A 20,166-nucleotide genomic window follows, 5' to 3' on the forward strand; every position below is an offset into this window, starting at 1 on the left:
ATAAATGGCTAATCCGATTCGCCTTGCTTTATTCTTCAGTCGGATGTACGTTTCCGCCATCGTTTCAAATTCGCGTGCTATAATATCAATATCATCTGCGCAACCAAGCAGCTGCACGCAGGGATGGAAAATGTCATAAAAATGTCATTTCGTTATTTGCTTATTTCACTCCACCTAGTAGGAAACGTTAATCGACAACATAAATGATTGTGTATAACTAATCAGTATTATGGGTTGGTGATGTTCAAGAGAAACATGCACCGGAAGTGGTGTAAATAGAAAAATGTCATGAGATTTTTACACGAAATTCCGCGACATTTTACATCCCTGGCAGAACGTATCGTTCCACTCGTATTTATCTCCGCTCTCCTAATTACACCCTTGAAAGCAGTGTTGAACAGCAAGCACGAAAGACCATTACCTTACCGTAACACTTTACGAGATTTGAAACAACTCGAAAGAGTCCTACGCACATTACTCGATCCATCGTCCGTCGCCTTGATCAATCGTATCAGTTTATCCGGGAATCCGTACTCGTACTCCGTACCGAAATCGATGAACAAGTGATGTGTGGGCACGTTGTATTCGCGGCATTTCTGTAACACATGGCGGATGGCGAGCATCTGGTCCGTTGTAGCGACTTCATCCATGAATCCAGCCTGATATTGCCCCACAAACTCTCTTGCAATCGGTGATAGACGGCGGCATAAAATTTGAGAGAGTATCTTGTAGGCAGTGTTCAGTAATGTGATCGCGCGATAGCTCCTGCAATCGTGCTTACGTACTCTTAGATCTGTTACCACGCCACCTTGCCGCCACCACTCGACCACCTCATGCTCGCTCGTGAGAAGATTCCCGTGATTATCTTGGCACATATCGGTCTGTGGCACAAAATTTTTCTCCAGTTATTTCTTTGAACTCTCGTGGTTATTTTCATAAATTCATTCAAAAATCCTGCAAGTATTTCGTTAAAAATTTCTCCAGTGGTTCTTTGAGAATATCGTCTAGGGAATTTTAAAGAAATTCTGAAATACTTCGAAATAATACTTTCCTTGATTTATTAAGAGTTTTCTCCGAAGTTTTCTAGAGATAACCCTAGAAATTGATCTAGGAACCTTTTTTTCTGAAAACCTTACATGGATTTCTTTCGATAGGGTAGCAGCTTAAGTTTTGGGCATAGTGCGATATTCAGCCTGTTGCGCTCTAAACCGGCATAATTTTTTGTCGATCATAATATAATAATATAATGTAATCAGGATCTAAATTTTTCCTTATAAAATCAGCCCATATGTCTATTTTGGCCAGGGTGCTTCTAATTTGGTTATTATGGCCACCCATAAGAAATACAGGTGATTGGCCAAAATATAAACCAAAGTTGAGAATATGGCCACGGATAACTTCAGAAACACGTTCAATGATTATTAAAGAAAATCAAACGTTATTCCAGAAAATTCTGTGGAAAATCTTGCATAAATTTCATTAGTAATTCATACAAAGATTCCTTCAAATATTCTTGCAGAGATTCCTCCATAAATTTCTCAGACGATTCCTTCAAAAACTCTTCATGTGATTCCTTCATAAGTTTGTCCAAGGATTTCAAGTCCAAGGAAATCTTCTATGAATTTATTCTAAAATGTATCCATCAGAAATTACTTCACGTATTGGATATTAAAATCTACTTTTTTACCAAAAAATCTCTCATGGTTTTTTTGAGAATTTTTTCAGGGCTTCCTACGGATATTCCTTGATGAATTTCTCCAGAAACTTCTCCCAAAATATTTTTTGGTCGATGTTAATGGGTTCTTCCTGCAAATCCACTAGGAATTGCTTTTCAAAATCTTCTAAGGTTTCGTTCGCAAAATACATAGAAAAAAATCTCCAGGAATTCTTTTTAAATTATATGCAGGAATTTCTTCAAAAAGTCTTTTAAAGTTTGTTTAACCGTTATGTCTCCGACAAACTTTTTGCTTTTTTCTACACCGTGTATTTTAAATGGGTGCTGGGTACCCGGGTACCCTGTCGGTCACATAAGGGTTAATAAATTCTTACAGCAGTTCCTTCAGTATACTTTCCCGATTCAGAAATTCGTTAAGGATTTGTTCAGCCCACCAAAGGTTTTGGAAATTGTTCTAGAGGATTCATTAAAAATTGAACTTTCTGCAGGAATTGATCACGAAAATCTTGCATGAGTTTCTCTCATTATTACTTTCAGTGATTCTGGCAGAAATTTCTCCAGGGGTTACTTCAGTATTTCCTCCAGATGTTTCTCCATGCATCACTCCAAAAATGTATTCACCATTTCTTTAAATGACAGCTTCAATAATTCCTCCTAGGATTATTCAAAAATATTTCGTTTGAATTTCTACTGAAATTTCTTTAGAAATATCCTAAGAATTTTCATTGGATATTTGCAGACACTTATCTATGCGTTTCCCAAGTATTATTTTTTGAAAATTTCGTGCTTAGATGATTCCAGGAATACTTTTAGAAAATCCTCCAAGAATTTCATTAAATGATTTATCCGGGAATTTTGCTGTGAAACCTACAAATTTTTTTCCAGGAAATCCACCAAGGGTTTCCGAGAAGTTTCTTTAGGTATTTCTCCAGGAAATTCTTAAGAATTTCCTCCTAAGATCCCAATTTCCCAGGGACTTTTTTTTCGGATATCCTTCCAGAGATTCAGTCAAAAGTGCTTCCCAAGATTTCAACAGGGTTTCTTCGGAAATTCTTCAGGGTTTCTTTTAGAAATTCCAGAAAAATCACAAGGGATTTCATTGACATGTCAGGGATATCTTTTGGAGATTTACATCGGATTTTTTCTAAAACTTTTTCATTTAGTTCTTCAGAATTTCTTAAAATTATTTTTTTTTTGTGAATCCTCTAGGAGTTGCATCAAAAATTCTTTTTAGTGTTTCTTAAAGTGCTCTTAAGCAGAAATATCTCCTGGGATGTTCAGAGATACTTGCATAATTTGTTCATATATTTCTGTTCAGCTTTTTCTGAAGTTTTTCCAGAAATTGCACAAAAGTTACTGAAATTAGGATTGTCTCAAGAAATCTCTTTAAAACTTCTGGAGATGCCTTTGGAAACTCTGAGAAATTCTTGGATTGGATGGTGGGTATTCCTGGACAAAAACATCTGGAGGACCCTTGGTGGAACTTCAAGAAGAATCTCTTAAGATTTCCTAGATGGAATTTCCAAATAATTGCCCGAGAAAATCCCTGAATAAATGAGGTAATACCTAAAGGAAGATCTGGAGAAATTAAAACTTTAACTTCTGAAAAGTTTCTGGAAAAAATCTGAATCTCTTAAATTGAGATAATCTTCGAATATTTGTGGAAAAATAATCCTGGAATTGCAGTTTTTGAAGAAACGTTTGAAGGAATTCCTGGAAAAAATCCTATAAGAATTTTCTGAGAAATCTCATTGAAAAACTGCAGACAATAAGTCTGAAGAGATTCATTCAAGATTCGCTATATAATCTTGAAATCGGAGGAAGAATTTCTGAGGTAATCTGTGGACTAAATTAAATCATTTGAGAGATTCCTTGAGAAACTTCTGGAGAGGCTCCAGTGGAAATTCCTTGTTGAATTGCTGTAAGAATCTGGAGGAATCTCTGAAAAATCAAAGAAACCCATGGACAGCGATATGCTTAGAGGAATATTTACAAGAATTCTTGCTAAATTTAGTCTTATTATTCTGCGATAGGTCGTCTAAATCCGTCCACGATTAATCGTATTAATTGTTATCTCTGTTTCATCACTCTGTTTCGGAGTGATGTTAATTTATCTGAATTTTTGAACGACCTAAATGAAATCAGGCCTTGACTTCCAGAAAATTGTACGAAAATGTTCATAGCCCACTTAGCCATTTATCTTAATTTTTACCCTTTCCCTTCTCACATAGTTTCTGCGTATCTGTGGACCGAAAGCCAATCCATACGTTTAAGGGGTTTATCGGTGATTTTAGAGGCATTCAAAGAAATTTTAGATGGGGTGCATAGATATTTCAAGATGTTCCCGGACATTCCTGATTATTTTGATAAGTTCAACGGAATTGTTTCAAGGTCCTACAGTAGAAATATCAGGTCCTGAAAAGGGATATCAGATGTGTGCAAGGCATTTTAAGGAATTTCAGGAGGTTTCTTAAAAGGAAACATTGTATTATAACTATAACATGATCTTAGAGCCACCATTAAACCAACATCATTCGGTTTTATGACGGTTGTCAAAGAGGTTCTCTAAGACTCTTTGTTCATCAAACTGCTACTTGGATTATGATTTTCAGAGAAAAATTGATAATACTTATCTGTATGAGCCTACATCATTACAACACCTCATTCGTAACATAACAAGAGCATAAGTTACGTTTGTAGATTCTTTTACTCGTAATCAACGTTCATGAGGATCTTCAAAAACATTACCCTTATTCTTTAGTATTTTTCGCTAGAAAGCTTATTTGCGACATTCACAAGACGCGACACGCGAGACAAGACATAACACTTATCGTTCTTACAATCGTCAAAGGGTTAGAATTACCTTTGTTGTCGACCGGTTTCGGGTGCGATGTTACCCATCCTCGGGAGTTTTTTTAACCCATATCAGCCCAGCGTCCTATTTATAGGACAGATGCCCCGAACGCCCAGCGTCCTATAAATAGGACAGTCCTTTGGATGTGAATATCTCCAGAATTATGAAAAATTTTAGAATACTTTCTTCAGAGAAGATGTTCTCCACACCCATACCTTGCTCATAGTGCACAATATAGTATATGTGACTGGTTCACTAGGTGGCGTAAACGATGCTGCAAAGAATGCATATTGTCACGATCTGTGAGCATCATTTCCAATGCGAAAAAAAAAGTTATTTCCCTGGAATCTTGACAATGGTAAATAATTTACAGTTCATTTCTACGGCAGAGTTGTTAATCAATACATACAAAAGAAGATGTATGTATGATTGTATGTTTATATGCTTGTATGTTTGTATGTTTGTCTATTTGTATGTTTATATGTATGTATGTTTATATGTATGTATGTATATATATATATATATATATACACATATATATATATATATATATATATATATATATATATATATATATATATATATATATATATATATATATATATATATATATATATATATATATATATATATATATATATATATATATATATATATATATATATATATATATATATATATATATATATATATATATATATATGTATGCCGGAACATAGGCATTACTCTGAAATGCGTCAAGAAATTTCAATCAAATTTGGTATACACATTCCTTAAAATGTAGGTGGTAGCAAGGATATTTAAATTCAAGATGGCGGCTTAGGTTTCAAGATGGCGGTCAAAACTCCAGAATATATGCTTTTTTACGACAATGCTGCTTCGGATACTATGCAATATGGGTATCTATCGATCGGGCTTCACAAGTAGAACTCAAAGATGAACATCCGACGCCATTTTGAAATCAAAGATGGCGGATCATATCCAATATGGCGGCCATGAAATGGCAGTTTGATCTATAATACCATGCAATATGGGTATCTATCGATCGGGCTTGATGAGTAGAAGTCAAAAATCGATATTTTACGCCATTTTGAAATCCAAGATGGCGGATCATATCCAATATGGCGGCCACGGAATGATAGTTTGATCTATAATACCATGCAATACGGGTATCGATCGATCGAGCTTCATGAGTAGAAGTCAAAAATCGACATTTGATCCTATTTCGAAAACCAAGATCGGTATCTATCGATCGGGCTTCATGAGTAGAAGTCAAAATCGATATTTGACCCTATTTTGAAATCAAAGATGGTGGATCATATCCAAGATGGCACCCATGGAATGGTAGTTTGAGCTATGATACCATGCAATATGGGTATCTATCGATCGGGCTTCATGAGTAGAACTCAAAAATGAATATCCGACGCCATTTTGAAACCCAAGATGGCGGACCATACCCAAGTTAGTGGTCACGGAATGGTAGTTTGAGCTATAATATCATGCAATATGCGTATCTAAAGGGTAGATGGTAGGGTAGCGGGTAGGATAAAGAGTGGAGCAGACGGTTGAGTAGAAGGTTTGAGTGAATGATAGAGTAGAGGGAGTGGAGTGGAAGGTTAGGGTAGAGGATAGGGTAGACGGTAGGGAGAAGGGTAGAATAGAGAGTAGGTTTGAGGGTAGGAAAAAAGTTTGGGTAGATGGTACGATTAAGCACAATATAGACTAGAGGGTACGGCAAAGGATAGGGCAATGGTTATAGTAGAGGATAGTTTAGAGGGTAGGACAGATGGTAGGGTTTAACGTTATGATAGAGCGTAGGATAGAGGGTTGGAATAGAGGGCAAAGAAGACAGTAAGGTAGAGGCTAGAGAATAGGGTGAAGAATTGAGATGAGATTAGATGAGCTGAGGTTCTTTTTTGAGATACCTTCAGGAATTCTTTCCAGGATTTCTTCAGGCATTCCTTGTCAGGTTTATTCCCGAGATTGCCTCCGAGATTGCTGTATAGATTGCTCCGGAGTTCTCTTCAGGGATTTTCGCAGGCGTTGTTTTGGAAAATCCTGAAAGGATTCTGTTAGTTATTCTTTTCTGCATTCTTTCAGGGATTTGTGCTGGAATTCCTTCAAAGATTTCTTCCATGATTCCTGCTGTTATTCCTTAAGGGATCCCTCCCGAAAAAAAAAAGAAAAAATATATGTTTCTTCCGAGATTGTTTTCAGGCAACCCTAGATCATAGAGACATCTTCGATGGTTCTTGCAGGAATGCCTGCTCAGCTTCTGCCCGGCATTCCTGTCATGATCTCTCTAAGGAATACATCAGGTATTCTTTACGGGATTCCTTCAGAAATAACTTCAGGGATTTCTGACAGAATTGCTTTAGAAAATCCTGAAAGGATTCTTTCAGTAATTTTACCCAGCATTTTTTCATGGATTTCTTCTGGAATTACTTCACAGATTCATTTTAGTATACTTTCAAAGTGTTCTGTCGAAATATATTCAGAGAATCCTAATGGAATTCTTTCTATGAGCCGGGATCCTCGCTCGGGATTTATACAGCAATTCCTTCCGGGATTTCTTGTGTGATTATTTCAGGGATTCCTACCAAGCTTTCAGTTGAGACTTCCTCAGAACTATTAGATATGACTCTCAGAAGTCCTTCTGTATATCCTTCCGGGATTCATGAAGGGATTTCACATTATCTTTTCGATGTAACTTTGATAGTGCCCAGAATAACACCATAAAATTCACATATTGCTCACGAATAAACAATCATGGGGTAGTACAAACATAAGTGGAGAAGCCGTGTAGAGTATATCTGGTTGAAATTTCATATCAAAACATGGAATGATGATGAACCTGGGCGTGTTAGTAGAATACCTGAAAATACGAGACACCGAAGACGACCATATAGTTGAGGTCGAAATACGTATCTATCAAAGCGGTGAGTACGTAAAGAGAGTTTCTGGGGTACTGAAGGAAAAACTCAATTATTTTATTGGAAATACTCATCTGTGTAAAATCTAACTTCTAAAGTATTTTAACGTTTGCTTATGTCACACATAGTGAGCTCTCTTTATTTGATTTGTGAAAAAATGAGAAATGTTGAACACTGCAGTGGAAATTACATGGAATTACAAGAACCATGCATTGCATACTTTTAGGCGTTTAACGGGTTATATTTCTGTCCCAATTTATAAGTTCTTTTTCTATTCTTTTTGAGTGGTTATCATCTCTCTCACTTGTTTAGAGCTGCATTTTATCTATACGGATCAGAATATAACGATAGCGTAGAAGTTGTGCTGAAGTAGAACTCGAGAAAATTATCAGATATTGAGGACGTACAATGAAGATTTTTTTTGGAACTACACCATAGACTTCCATTTTTTTCATCAAATCATACTTATTTTATTGGAACTTGACCTTTGATAACAAATTTATTTGAATATTTAAATTGTGAGACACCTTGGGCGTTAACGGGTTAATAAGCGAAAAGAAACAGTTTTTCAGATTTTTTATATCAAAAACAGATTATACTTTTTTTGCTGTTTCTAATCATACTTAAGTACAGCGAATTGAAAAAACAAAATAAAAATGTATGGAACCTTGTGAAATGTCATACGAGATTTTGCTTTTACTGTTCAACAGTTTTTGTTTTTATCAAAAAAGGATCAATAATTTCTCAGATGTGTGAATTTTCAGATCATCATACGACGGGAAGAGCGTTGAAAGAGTCAAGTAGTTAGGCCGTTTATACTAAGACACCGTGCGTGTCTTCAGAAGTATAAACTCCGACTTGTGGCTAATTTAACGAGCGGACAATATCCTTGATTGAAATTTATCGCCGTCTCAGCAATGCTGTTGACTCAATAATTTGCATAAGCGCACTGGTCGAGCATGCACCTCAAGCAGTGCGCTTTGTTCATTCGGATTCTTGTCCTCTACCGACTGCGCATCGTCTAGTAATGTTCATATGTAACCGTGACTTTATCCGTGACTACTAGTGGTTGTCCTAGCTGAATGGAACCTAGCCGCGATTGTCGTTCTACGTAGACCTCAGTGCAAAAGCTTCAATTCACATGCATATGTAGTAGACACATGCACTGCACACACCGACCGTTCCATTGTTGGTAAACCCAACCGGTTCTCCGATGAAAGTAGCTTGTAATTATAATTATAATGCCCCACCTTATTGAATTGCAAATTGCATTCTGCTACTAGCGTAGGAGAAATTGCTACACTCATACACTTTCACTCGATTCACGTTTCGAACACGATTTGACCATAACACACATTTTAACACACCCACTGTATGCTTCTATGTAGTTCTTTGTGTGCTTTAGTCCATGGCTTTGATGTTTCCTTTTTGTTCCCCACTCGGTAATGGATCCCAATTTTAATTGCTTTTCCTCTTGATTGGTTGTGGTTATGGTTTCTATTCTTCTTATGCTATCTTCTTTAATTTAACATTTTTAATCCCTAATCCGAACTCTGAAATTAAAAAAAATATTATTCATTTTTTTTATATTTTCTCTCTTTTCTTTTCGTATGCCTTGATTTTGAATTGGTTTGTGCAACCACACCACTAATCGACCAACACAATACCCCAAAAAAAAAAACATTTATAAATTGAAACACGCAAAAACTCCATACACCGACCGAAACTCCCCCATCACGGGCCTGCAATGGCTTTCATGCTTTAAAAAAAAATCAAAAACAAATCAATAAAATTATAAACCGACCAAAAGATGCCCCAATCGGACGGGGGTTACGTGTCGCTTACGGGCGGTCCCCAGTCGGTGTACAACTCAACGACCGAGCCCCAGTCGGCGTCCAAGTCGGTCATGGAAACGGTCAAGCGGGTCATCGGATCGGCCATCGGGGCCCAGGATAAGCACGCCCTGATCGAACGGGACGGGGCCCAGCCGTACATCATCAGCAGCAGGTAAGGCGACGACAGTCCCTAGGTTATTCGGGGGGTAATTTTCATTTTGTTTGTGCCGATGATTTGCATTGTAAGGTTTTTTTCTCATATTTTCCTCATATTGCGTTCCATGCTTAATTTCCATCTCTAATCATTCCTTGCGACGATCTGTTCCCTTGCATGAAGTGTTCTGACTTGTTTTGATGTCAATTTTTGTGCAATGAATTTGTTTTTTTTTTGTTTGTTTTCCATGTAATGCCGTGTGTTTGTACCGAGTTAATCACAAATTGCACTTCAAAAAATGTTTCGACACATCACATCATTCATAAAAAAGGACCTATATTTAGCACAACCATGTGCGAGTTCCATGAAGTCCATGAAGTCTAAAAAGAAGAGGTAGCTTCCAGTTAATAACCGTTTGAAAAAGTTTGTTTGTTATATTCTGAAAAGTTTATTTTTATATTTTATACGCAAGAGCCTCCTCTTCAGAGCCACCATGGTTTTGTTTTCAGATTATTAGAACTTTTATACCTAAAATCAATTTCAAAGAGATTTTTAATACATTTTGAACAGCTGGGAAACTACTTGACAGCTTCATCAGTATAAATAAATTCCAACGAGGGGTTATTCAACAAGTCAGTTCCATACTAACAGTATATTGATGTTCTGAAAGTTTCCCGGACAATTCATTAAATTTGGAATTCGGCTCTATTTTGTGCGCAGATTCAGATAATGGAATAATTACTGCTAAAGATTCCATTTGGGCTTGCGGTCATCTTCTTAGAATCAAATAACACAAAAAGAAAAAAAACACAGCGCAACATTTTTTTGTCTCAAGAGTAAACCTATGTGTCTCCGAAGGATTTTGGGCTGCTGAACCCGAATCCGGTCTCAGATTTGCTCTTACACGTCACAATTTTGAGCTATACCTCAATTTATAGGGCAAAATATGCGATTTTGGGCTTTTTTTTTGACTGCAAGCCATTGAGCTTGGCAATATTTTTTTAAGCAATCAAAAGGTTAATTGGGCCCATATAGCCGAGGCGGTAAACGCACGGGTATTCAGCATGACCATGCTGAGGGTGACGGGTTCGATTCCCGGTCGGTCCAGGATCTTTTCGTAAAGGAAATTTCCTTGACTTCCTTGGGCATAGAGTATCTTCGTGCCTGCCACACGATATACACATGCAAAATGGTCATTGGCAGCGGAAGCTCTCAGTTAATAACTGTGGAAGTGCTCATAGAACACTAAGCTGAGAAGCAGGCTTTGTCCCAATGAGGACGTTACGCCAAGAAGAAGAAGAAGAACTTTTATATATACAGCCATGCCATAGAAAAACAATATAGTGCTCCGATTTTCGTGAAACTTGGTGGGTCCGTAGTTCATCGAAAATAATTAGACCCGTATTTTTTATTACGTCATTAGGGTGACCAATTTTCAGATTGGATGGTCCTAAAAATCAAGGTTTTTAAAAACTAAAATTTTTCAATAAATTACTTTTTAAACTAGTTAGTCGATTTTAAACTCCTTTTTCTGCTTGAAAGCCTTTTTTCAGAAAAATTACTTTGAATGGGCCAATTTGTGCAAAAAATATGAAAATATGTTAGTTTTTTCACGTTTTCATGGTTACCGGACCAAAGAGGTACCCTGGTTTTATATTTTTATCAGAAACATATAAAAAAATCAGAGATGTATGTTTTTTTTTAGTTTTTGAGATATGATTTCACATTTCCGAGGAACACTTTCAAAGATTCCATTCTACATCCTTTTGGACATAAGGATGAATCTTAGCTGAATTTATTTTAAGTCTTGGAGAGATCCTCGATTTGTTTAACTCACGTTCCCTTAGTTTTCTTGTCTCTTTCTTGTCCCTTAGTAATCCCTTTCCTGCCCTTTCTTTGACCCTTGGTTCTTTTCTTCCTTGTTGTCCCTTTTTGATCATTTTCGTGTTTAGTTTGTGTCTGCTTCTTGTATTTTCTTATATCCTTCTAGTCTTTTTTCTTGTTTTCCATTTTGCCCGTTTCTTGTCACTTACTTGCTCATTCCTTGCTCTTTTTTTGTCTCTTTCTTGTATTTTTCATGTTCCATTCTCGTTCCTTTCTTTTCACATTCGTTTTCCTTTCTTGTAACTTTTTTTGTTCGTTCCGTTATCGTCTCTTTCTCGTCTTGTTTTTGTCACTTTACTGTCTCATTTGTGCCTTTTCATTTGCCTTTTTCATTTTGTCCCTTTCGTGTTCTATCCATGTCCATTTTTTTCCTTTTTTTCTTCTTTCTTTTCCTTTCCTTGTCTCTTTCTTATCCTTTTTTGACCTTTTCTTATCCCTTTGTTGTGAGTTTCACTACACTTTTCAGTTACACTCTTTTATCATATTTTGCCCCTTTATGGTTCATTTCTTGTTCCACTTTTTCCCTTTTTTCCCTATTTAATTCTTGATTCTTTATTGCCCATTTCTTGTCCAATTTTTCCTTTTTGTCCATTTCTTGTCGCTTTCTTGTTCAAGTGCACCGATGTTCACAATCTGAAAATCCATGTGCTAAAAGATTGATAATCGGCTTGAAATTGACAAAACTCAGAATGGGTTACACTGAATTGCGATATTATATCAGCTAAGGGGCCGTTCATAAACCAGAGTTTTTGGGGGAGGGGGGGGGGTGTGTCTGGCCGAAGTCTACGCTCCTTACAAATTTTAAAATTTTTGTACGGACGAAAGTCTACGAGGGGGGAGGGGGAGTCTGAGATGGCCAAAATTTGGTCTACGTGGTTTATGAACAGCCCCTAAGAGGAATGCTGTAAAAAGAACCAGTACTTGGAGGACTTTTATCTTGAAGTTTTATCTGAAAAATGCCAAAGAAAGTAAGGGTTGCACACGCGTACCAAATTCGGAACAGAGCTGTGAAGGCAACTCTTCCCAAAATGAGCGTAATTGACCCTTACCGGAGAGTGGCCTTCATAGCTCTCTCATGGTTTGAATGTGCGTCTGTGACCCTCATACTATTCGACAAACTTTTTGATAAAACTGCAAGATATAAGTTTCTAATACCCTGTTTTTTATATCTCGCTTCTGCGGTAAGATATTATCAAGTGTGTGTAACTCTTTGCAAATGATTGATCCCATCCTTGGACAAAGCTTTGAAAAATATACCCAGGCAACCAATTGACACGTATTATGAAATGTTTTACCGTCCCAGCTAACACAAAGTCTTATATGATGTTGAATAGGATGCTCAACTGGAGGCCATATGCGTACATGCTTCCATTTAACCGCGTGTAAAGTGTGCGAATATCGCCTCCACTTTTGCATCCTTTTCAATATCATATGCGATCGTGTGTTGACTGGGGTATTATACTTACTCTGATACTGAAATGTTACATCGCAGTTATGCAGCAGAAGTACCTTATGTGTACAAAAGTGGAGACGATATACGTGCTTCGGCATCTTATACGACTGAATAATAAAAAAAAAAACAGACAATTCCTGTCACCTCAGTACCGCGCCAATGACCTGCAGATTATCGGGCTGGACTTCACCCAGGGTGATTTCCCGCACCACTTTCACTAACACCTCATAGCTAGTACAAAAGTGGAGACGATATACGTGCTTCGGCATCTTATACGACTGAATAATAAAAAAAACAGACAATTCCTGTCACCTCAGTATCGCGCCAATAATGGCCTGCAGATTATCGGGCTGGACCTTACCCAGGGTGATTTTTCGTACAGCTTTCACTAACACCTCTTAGCTAGTGCCACAACCTGTTTTTGATTATAAGGGCCGCGAAAAAAAAATATGCCTTGGTAACTAATGGCTGGTCATTTTCTTGTGGCTTTTTGACACTGCACCCATGATCAAGCAGCAACACTATAATTTAATAACGTTTTAAATCGCATTATTTCAACATTAATATTTCTTACTTATGCGATTTTGTATGGAAACTTTTATGAGGTATCCTGTACATTCATGCGACTTTATTTGTAAACCAATACGATGATGTAATACGTGCATCGTTCATAAAGGAAAAAAAAAGGAAAATTCATCTAGAAGGCGCTACCGTAAAACGGGGTATCATTGATCAGCGGGGTAACATTGATCGGCTTGACGGACCTCATGAAATGTTCAAACAAGCATGTTAGATTGAATCTGTTTCTGCTATCAAATGGTATATTGTAATCTGCTATTATTTAGCTATTAAATGACATGTAATTCTTGAAAATTTAATTTCATAAACATTGAAATAAATCGGTTTTTCCATAATTGTGTTTCGTAACGCAGTGAGATACGTGGTCAAACATTCATGCATAGCATGAATACTAGATACAATATGAGGTTCGAAATCACTGTATTACTTCAACATGATATCCTAGAGTTGGATTTAATAAACGAAACTTTTATAAAAATGCTCTTTTTCAGTAAAATATACGATTTATTAAAAGTAGGCCATCAAATCCTTAAGCCATTGCCTACCTTTAGGCGTTATTCCCGGTTTGGAGGATTTAAATCTTAAAATAACTCAAAAAGTACATAATTTGTAAGAATTTGAACAACATATTCGAAATCAGCAACCCCGAATTAAGTAAGTAAGAGTATTTTCAACCCAAACGAGCATTGATCACTGACATGATCAATGTTACCCCAAATCAACAAAATCAAAAATTAGATTAAAAAGTCTATTTAAACATGTTTAAAAGTTTTACAATACTTTTTCGAGTAGCTTAACACATACTCAGAGGGCCAGTACTTGTTTTGAAAATATAAAACATGTAACGTTTGCTTTAACAAGAGAATTATTCAAGAAAGAGCGAAAATTCTGATCAATGTTACCCCGGATTACGGTAACTCCATAATCTACATAGGTAGAAAAGGATACAAATTCCAATTTTTAGCAAATCTAGAAAATTTTGCTTCAGCTAATACAATACTTTCTGCAAACTAAAGTCTCAATTCTCGCTAAAGAAATAGAATAACGCAAAGAGAACTTATTTTTTTTTATCTAGTTCATTTATTTGAGGCTCAATCGCGTATAACGCTTTACGGAGCCGAGGATCTCTTTTTGCACTTAATAATATACTATGTACAAGATAATAACTTTTCAATCATGTTTGTTAGTGATGGGTGGAGGCCAGGGTACTCGTGGCAGCTCGAGGTTAGAAGGTCACATTTTGAAGGATGGACAGGGTGAGGACTGGACCAAAGGTTTCACTGCAGCTCATCCGGGGGCTAATCGCATTTTTCTAGCGTGTTCGGTGCCTTGTGGTATTGGTACCAGCTTGTTGAAGGGCTTGGTCTTCCGGATGGCCAGGAGCAGCTCGGTAACACGAGGAGGACAAAACAGAGAAAAAAAAACTGGAGAAGAAAACACAAGCGAATTAAACTTTTATACCAGCAGAGCGAAGAACAACACGAGGAGGACAAAACAGAGAAAAAAACTAGAGAAGAGAACACAAGCGAATTAAACTTTTATACCAGATGAGCGGAGAAATTCATAAATGGATTGCATATAGGGGAGATCGCGGGTTCCCAAAACATCTCTAACTGGAACAAAGGGTTGTCTACCTCGGGCCTCAAGGGTATCCAATAGTAGCGCTCTGGAGGCGTCATTATCCGGGCATTGCCAAACTACGTGGTCGATGTCATCATAACCGGAACCGCACTTAGTGCAAAGATTGTCGAGCGCAAGATTTATTCTATGCAAATGCGCGCCTAGCGAGTAATGGTTGGACATAAGTCTTGACATCACACGTATGAAGTCTCGACCTACATCCAAACCGTAATGCCACGCTCGCAAAGAAACATTAGGAATAATAGAATGTAACCACCGTCCCAGTTGGCCATCTCGCCAATCATTTTGCCAACTTTGAAGAGAACTCTGACGAACTAAATGGAAAAATTCATCGTGTGAAATTCTTCTATCATAGATCTCACCTTCCTGTGCGCCCACCTTTGCGAGAGAGTCCGCCTTCTCATTGCCATAAATTGAGCAATGTGAGGGGACCCATACAAAGGTAATCTTGTATGATCTTTCGACCAGTGCATACATCTGCTCTCTTATTTTTGTAAGAAAGTAAGATGCATGCTTTACAGGTTTCATCGACCGGAGTGCGTCAATCGAACTAAGGCTATCCGAGAAGATGAAGAAATGGTCTGCGGGCATGTTGGAAATCATCCCCAAAGCGAAGTCAATTGCTGCCAGCTCAGCAACATAAACAGAACAAGGTTCTTGAAGTTTCCGGAAGGCGGTGGAGTTTTCATTGAAGACACCGAAGCCAGTGGATCCATTTATTCGAGACCCATCAGTGAAGAATCTCTTACAGGAATTGACATTTTGGTACTTTTCATTAAAAATGCGAGGAATAGATATACATCGAAGTTGATCTGGTATTCCCTGAATAGCTTGTTTCATGGACAGATCGTATTTAACAGAGGAACTGTCAATAGTGAAGTTTACACGAGGAGGATTATAACTTGGTAGGCTTATGTCAGATGACATGTAGAACAGATAGATTCTCATGAATTTTGACTGAGTGTTCAAACTGAGCATTTCTTCGAAGTTTTCTATAACGCGTGTGTTGCTCACTCCACACTTGATAAGTAACCTTAGCGAGAGTTCCCAGAAGCGGTTCTGGAGAGGTTTCACCCCTGCCAGGACCTCCAGGCTCGCATTATGCGTTGAGTGCATGCAGCCGAGGGCAATACGCAAACAACGATATTGAATCCGTTCCAGCTTTATTAGGTGGCAGTTTGCTGCTGAGTGGAAGCAGAAAGAGCCATACTCAATAACAGAGAGAATAGTCGTTTTGTAAAGTTTAATGAGGTCTTCCGGGTGAGCACCCCACCATGTTCCGGTAATTGTGCGTAGAAAATTGATCCTTTGTTGACATTTTTGCACCAAATACTTTATTTGGGTACCCCAAGTGCCTTTTGAATCAAACCAGACCCCAAGGTATTTCGAAGTTAAAGATTGGTCGATTTCTATTTCCAAAAGATTGAGTTTCAGTTGGGCTGGGTTCCGCTTTCTAGAAAACACAACCAATTGAGTTTTTTGCGGAGCAAACTCGATCCCTAAATGTCTTGCCCAGATTAACAGATTATTTAGAGAATTTTGCAATGGTCTTTGCAACATTTCTGCATGTGGGCCTTTTAGAGAAACCACAGCATCATCTGCAAGTTGTCGTAGCGTGCATTGTCCTTCCAAGCAACTATCAATGTCTTTCACGTAAAAATTATAAAGCAAGGGACTTAAACATGAGCCTTGGGGTAGGCCCATGTAGCTAATTCTGGAAGTTGTCAGTTGTCCGAGATTGAAGCTCATATGTTTTTCTGACAACAAATTATACAAGAAATTATTTAAAATTCCTGGAAGTCCACTATTGTGCAGTTTTTCTGACAATATGCCTATGGAAACTGAATCAAAAGCGCCCTTAATATCCAAGAAAACTGAAGCCAATTGCTCCTTTTCCGCAAAGGCCAGTTGAATATCTGTTGAAAGCAACGCTAGACAATCGTTTGTTCCTTTGCCCTTGCGGAACCCGAATTGTGTATTTGAAAGCAAGTTATTCGATTCAACCCAATGGTCGAGTCGCGATAGGATCATTTTTTCCAACAATTTCCTTAAACATGATAACATAGCAATTGGGCGGTATGAATTATGATCAGACGCTGGTTTACCAGGCTTTTGAATAGCTATTACTTTGACCTGTCTCCATTCTAGCGGAACAATGTTGTTCTCCATGAATGAGTTGAACAGGTCTAGTAATCGTCTTTTCGCGATATCTGGGAGATTCTTAAGAAGATTGAACTTTATCATAACGCGTCCCGGAGAAGAATTGTTTGATGAAAGAAGAGCTATAGAAAATTCCAGCATTGAGAATGGTCTGTCCAGAGAACCGTCTCTTGGGGATGTTTCCCAAGAAATCGGTTGTGCTGGGACTGAGTCTGGGCAGACCTTTTTCGCGAAGCTGAATATCCAACGGTTGGAGTATTCGTCACTCTCATTAGAAGAACAGTGGTTTCGCATGTTGCGAGCCACTCTCCAAAGCGTTGTCATTGAAGTTTCTCTAGAGAGGCCCTCAATGAAATGTCGCCAATAACTACGCTTTTTCGCTTTTAGCAGGTTCTTCAGCTGTCTTTCGAGCTTAGTATACTCTTGAAAAAGATCTGAAGTACCATGCCTACGAAAAGCTTTGAAAGCATCAGATTTTTTAAGATACAACTGGGTGCAATCATCATCCCAGCCTAGTGTGGCTGGTCTTCTTTTGAAGGTTGCACTTGGAACACGTCGTTTTTGTGATTCTAATGCACTCTTGTATATCAGTTCAGACAGGAATCGATACTCATCCAAAGGTGGGAGGGGGTTGAATGATTCGATGCCAAAAGATACCGCTTCTGCATATTTTTGCCAATCGATATTCCTTGTGAGGTCAAAAGGAACCTGAATTGGTTGGTCTGACCTTTCACTATTATGCTTTATGGTGGTTATAATGGGCAAGTGATCACTACCATGAGGATCCTCGATTACCTTCCACAAGCAATCGAATGATAGTGAACTTGACCCCAGTGATAGGTCGAGACGACTTTCTTTGCCGTCAGATGCAATACGTGTCACTTCACCTGTATTTAAAATGTTCAAATTGAAATCGTCGCACAAATCATAGAAAATGGCCGCTCTATTATCGTCATATGGTTCGCCCCACCCTGTACCATGTGCGTTCATATCACCCAGAATTAAAACTGGATGTGATAGTGCAGAAACCGCATTCCAAAGATGACGGCGGTTAATAGAAATTCTTGGAGGAATATAAACGGAAGCTACGCAAAGATCTTTACCCTTTACGTTTATTTGGCAAGCGACGATTTCTACGCCAGGATGAGTTGGGATTGGAATTTTATAAAATGAGTAACTTTTTTTGATCCCCAAAAGTACTCCTCCGTAATGGTCATCTCGGTCCTGGCGAATAATGTTGAATTCGTGGAAGTTGAGTTCGTCTTCAGAAGAAAGCCATGTTTCACAAAGTGCAAATATATCACAATCAGAGTTGTGAACCAAAAATTTAAACAGGTCTAATTTAGGTTTTAAACTATGACAGTTCCACTGTAGTACAGTGATCATATCTTGAACCTCGGTTGATGAATTATCCATCAAAAGATATGATCGAAGCAAGGAGGGGCCATGATTGTGTCAAATTCCGAAGATACTCTTCTACTGCTTGGAGAAAAATGTCTAGTATGCCTCTGAAGGAGTCGGAAAGTCCGAGGGCATCGTATAAGCGATCCACAAGGGCCCTAAAAGTGAACAGTCCTCGTTTGGGCTTGATAGGTTTTGCTGAAATTCGAGGAGCTTTTGTGGCTTTTTTCTTGCCACCTTGTCGAGAATTTCTTTTTGAAGTATACTTAACAGTTGGAGGCGGGGGTTCTAGGTCCTTGCTACAGCAAGGAACTGCACCATCAGAGACCTGCTTCTTCGGAGTTTTTAAATTCCCTCCGCCTCCTTTGGTAGTTGTCAAACTTTTGAGGGAAGACTTTAAGAAAACCTTTCGGCGCAAGCCCGGGGAAGATGGTGACTTCCTTTTTCCGGATGCGTGTACCTCCGAAAAGGATCCACCCTCATCAGTTTCGCCATCGTCCTGATCATCGGAAGACAACTCCTGATAGGGATTTTCAACTGGGACAGCTGACTCAGACATTATAGCGGGCGGATTCGATGATTTCACCATTTCCGCGTATGTCTTGTTGGAGCGCTTAATTATGGAGCGACTCTCATTTTGAATACGCTTTTTATAGGCCGGGCATTTTTGCAACTCGTGTAGTTCTTTACCACAGTAGCTACATTTTTCAGCTTCCTGTGTGCAAGACTCGTCGAGATGAGCTTGGTTGCATTTGCCACAACGGGGCTTGTTGTCGCAAAAGCTAGCACTGTGACCAAACTGCTTGCATTTGGTACAATTAAAAACCTTCGGCCTAAAAAGACGTACTGTGTAAAAAGCATTATCAATTACCACAAAATCTGGGAGGACGGAGCCTGGGAATGTCACTCGAAAAGACCCTGACGGTGAGTAAACTTTCTTGTCACCTTCCATGGATGCCTTTTGAAGAGGTTTGCAATCAAGAATACTCACATCAGCGATTGACCTATTCTCGAACCGGCCTACACCGGTCTTGATGTCATCGCAGGTCAGCGTTTCGTCGAGGATCTTCCCCTCCACCTCCACTTCTCGTGCATTTATGTATAGAGCGTATTCACATGAGAACAACTTGTGCTGGACAATTTCATTAGCTGCTTTGTAACTAGGTGCGGTTACACGCAGCTTGGACTGTTTCACTTGGTGAATAACAGTCCCGGGATACTTACGCGTCAGCTCTCGAGAGATTGAGAGCACATTCAAAGGTTTGCATTTGCGCCGGAAATAGACAACCCAAGGCCCAGGCGAAGATGGTTGGTAAAATCGCGTTCGAGCAATGAGATCTTTTGGAGGCGTACCGCCTCCATTTGAAATGTCCATGCGGGAGTAATCTCTATCGCAGACAGATCAGTACCAGAGAAAAAAAAATAACAGTAAAAAAAAAAACAGTGGTAATTCAAGTGCACCAGTACGGTACTTAAATGAAATATTGAGAAGAAAAAGTACTTTTCAAATGCACCCTATAGCACTGCGAGAGAGACGGAAAAAAACGACCTTGAAAATCGAACGGTTTGTTCGGAGATGCGAAAACAATTCGAACGG

At 38.5% G+C, this 20,166-nt stretch overlaps 1 protein-coding gene across 12 annotated transcripts in view; it reads left to right on the forward strand.

Moving 5' to 3' along the window:
• Positions 1-20,166, forward strand: part of LOC109427547 (protein NDRG3) — a 224,282-nt gene that overhangs the window by 79,584 nt on the left and 124,532 nt on the right. For 7 of the 12 annotated variants that reach the window (XM_019703127.3, XM_019703119.3, XM_062850056.1 and 4 more), the window contains exon 2: positions 9,273-9,469. The exons of the other annotated variants lie outside the window; for them this stretch is intronic. In XM_019703127.3, the coding sequence (XP_019558672.1) occupies positions 9,273-9,469 (197 nt within the window). The remainder of the gene's footprint in view (positions 1-9,272; positions 9,470-20,166) is intronic. 12 annotated transcript variants of the gene reach the window in all.

Source organism: Aedes albopictus, chromosome 2 (assembly GCF_035046485.1).
Source record: "Aedes albopictus strain Foshan chromosome 2, AalbF5, whole genome shotgun sequence".
Classification (NCBI taxonomy): Eukaryota; Metazoa; Arthropoda; class Insecta; order Diptera; family Culicidae; genus Aedes; species Aedes albopictus.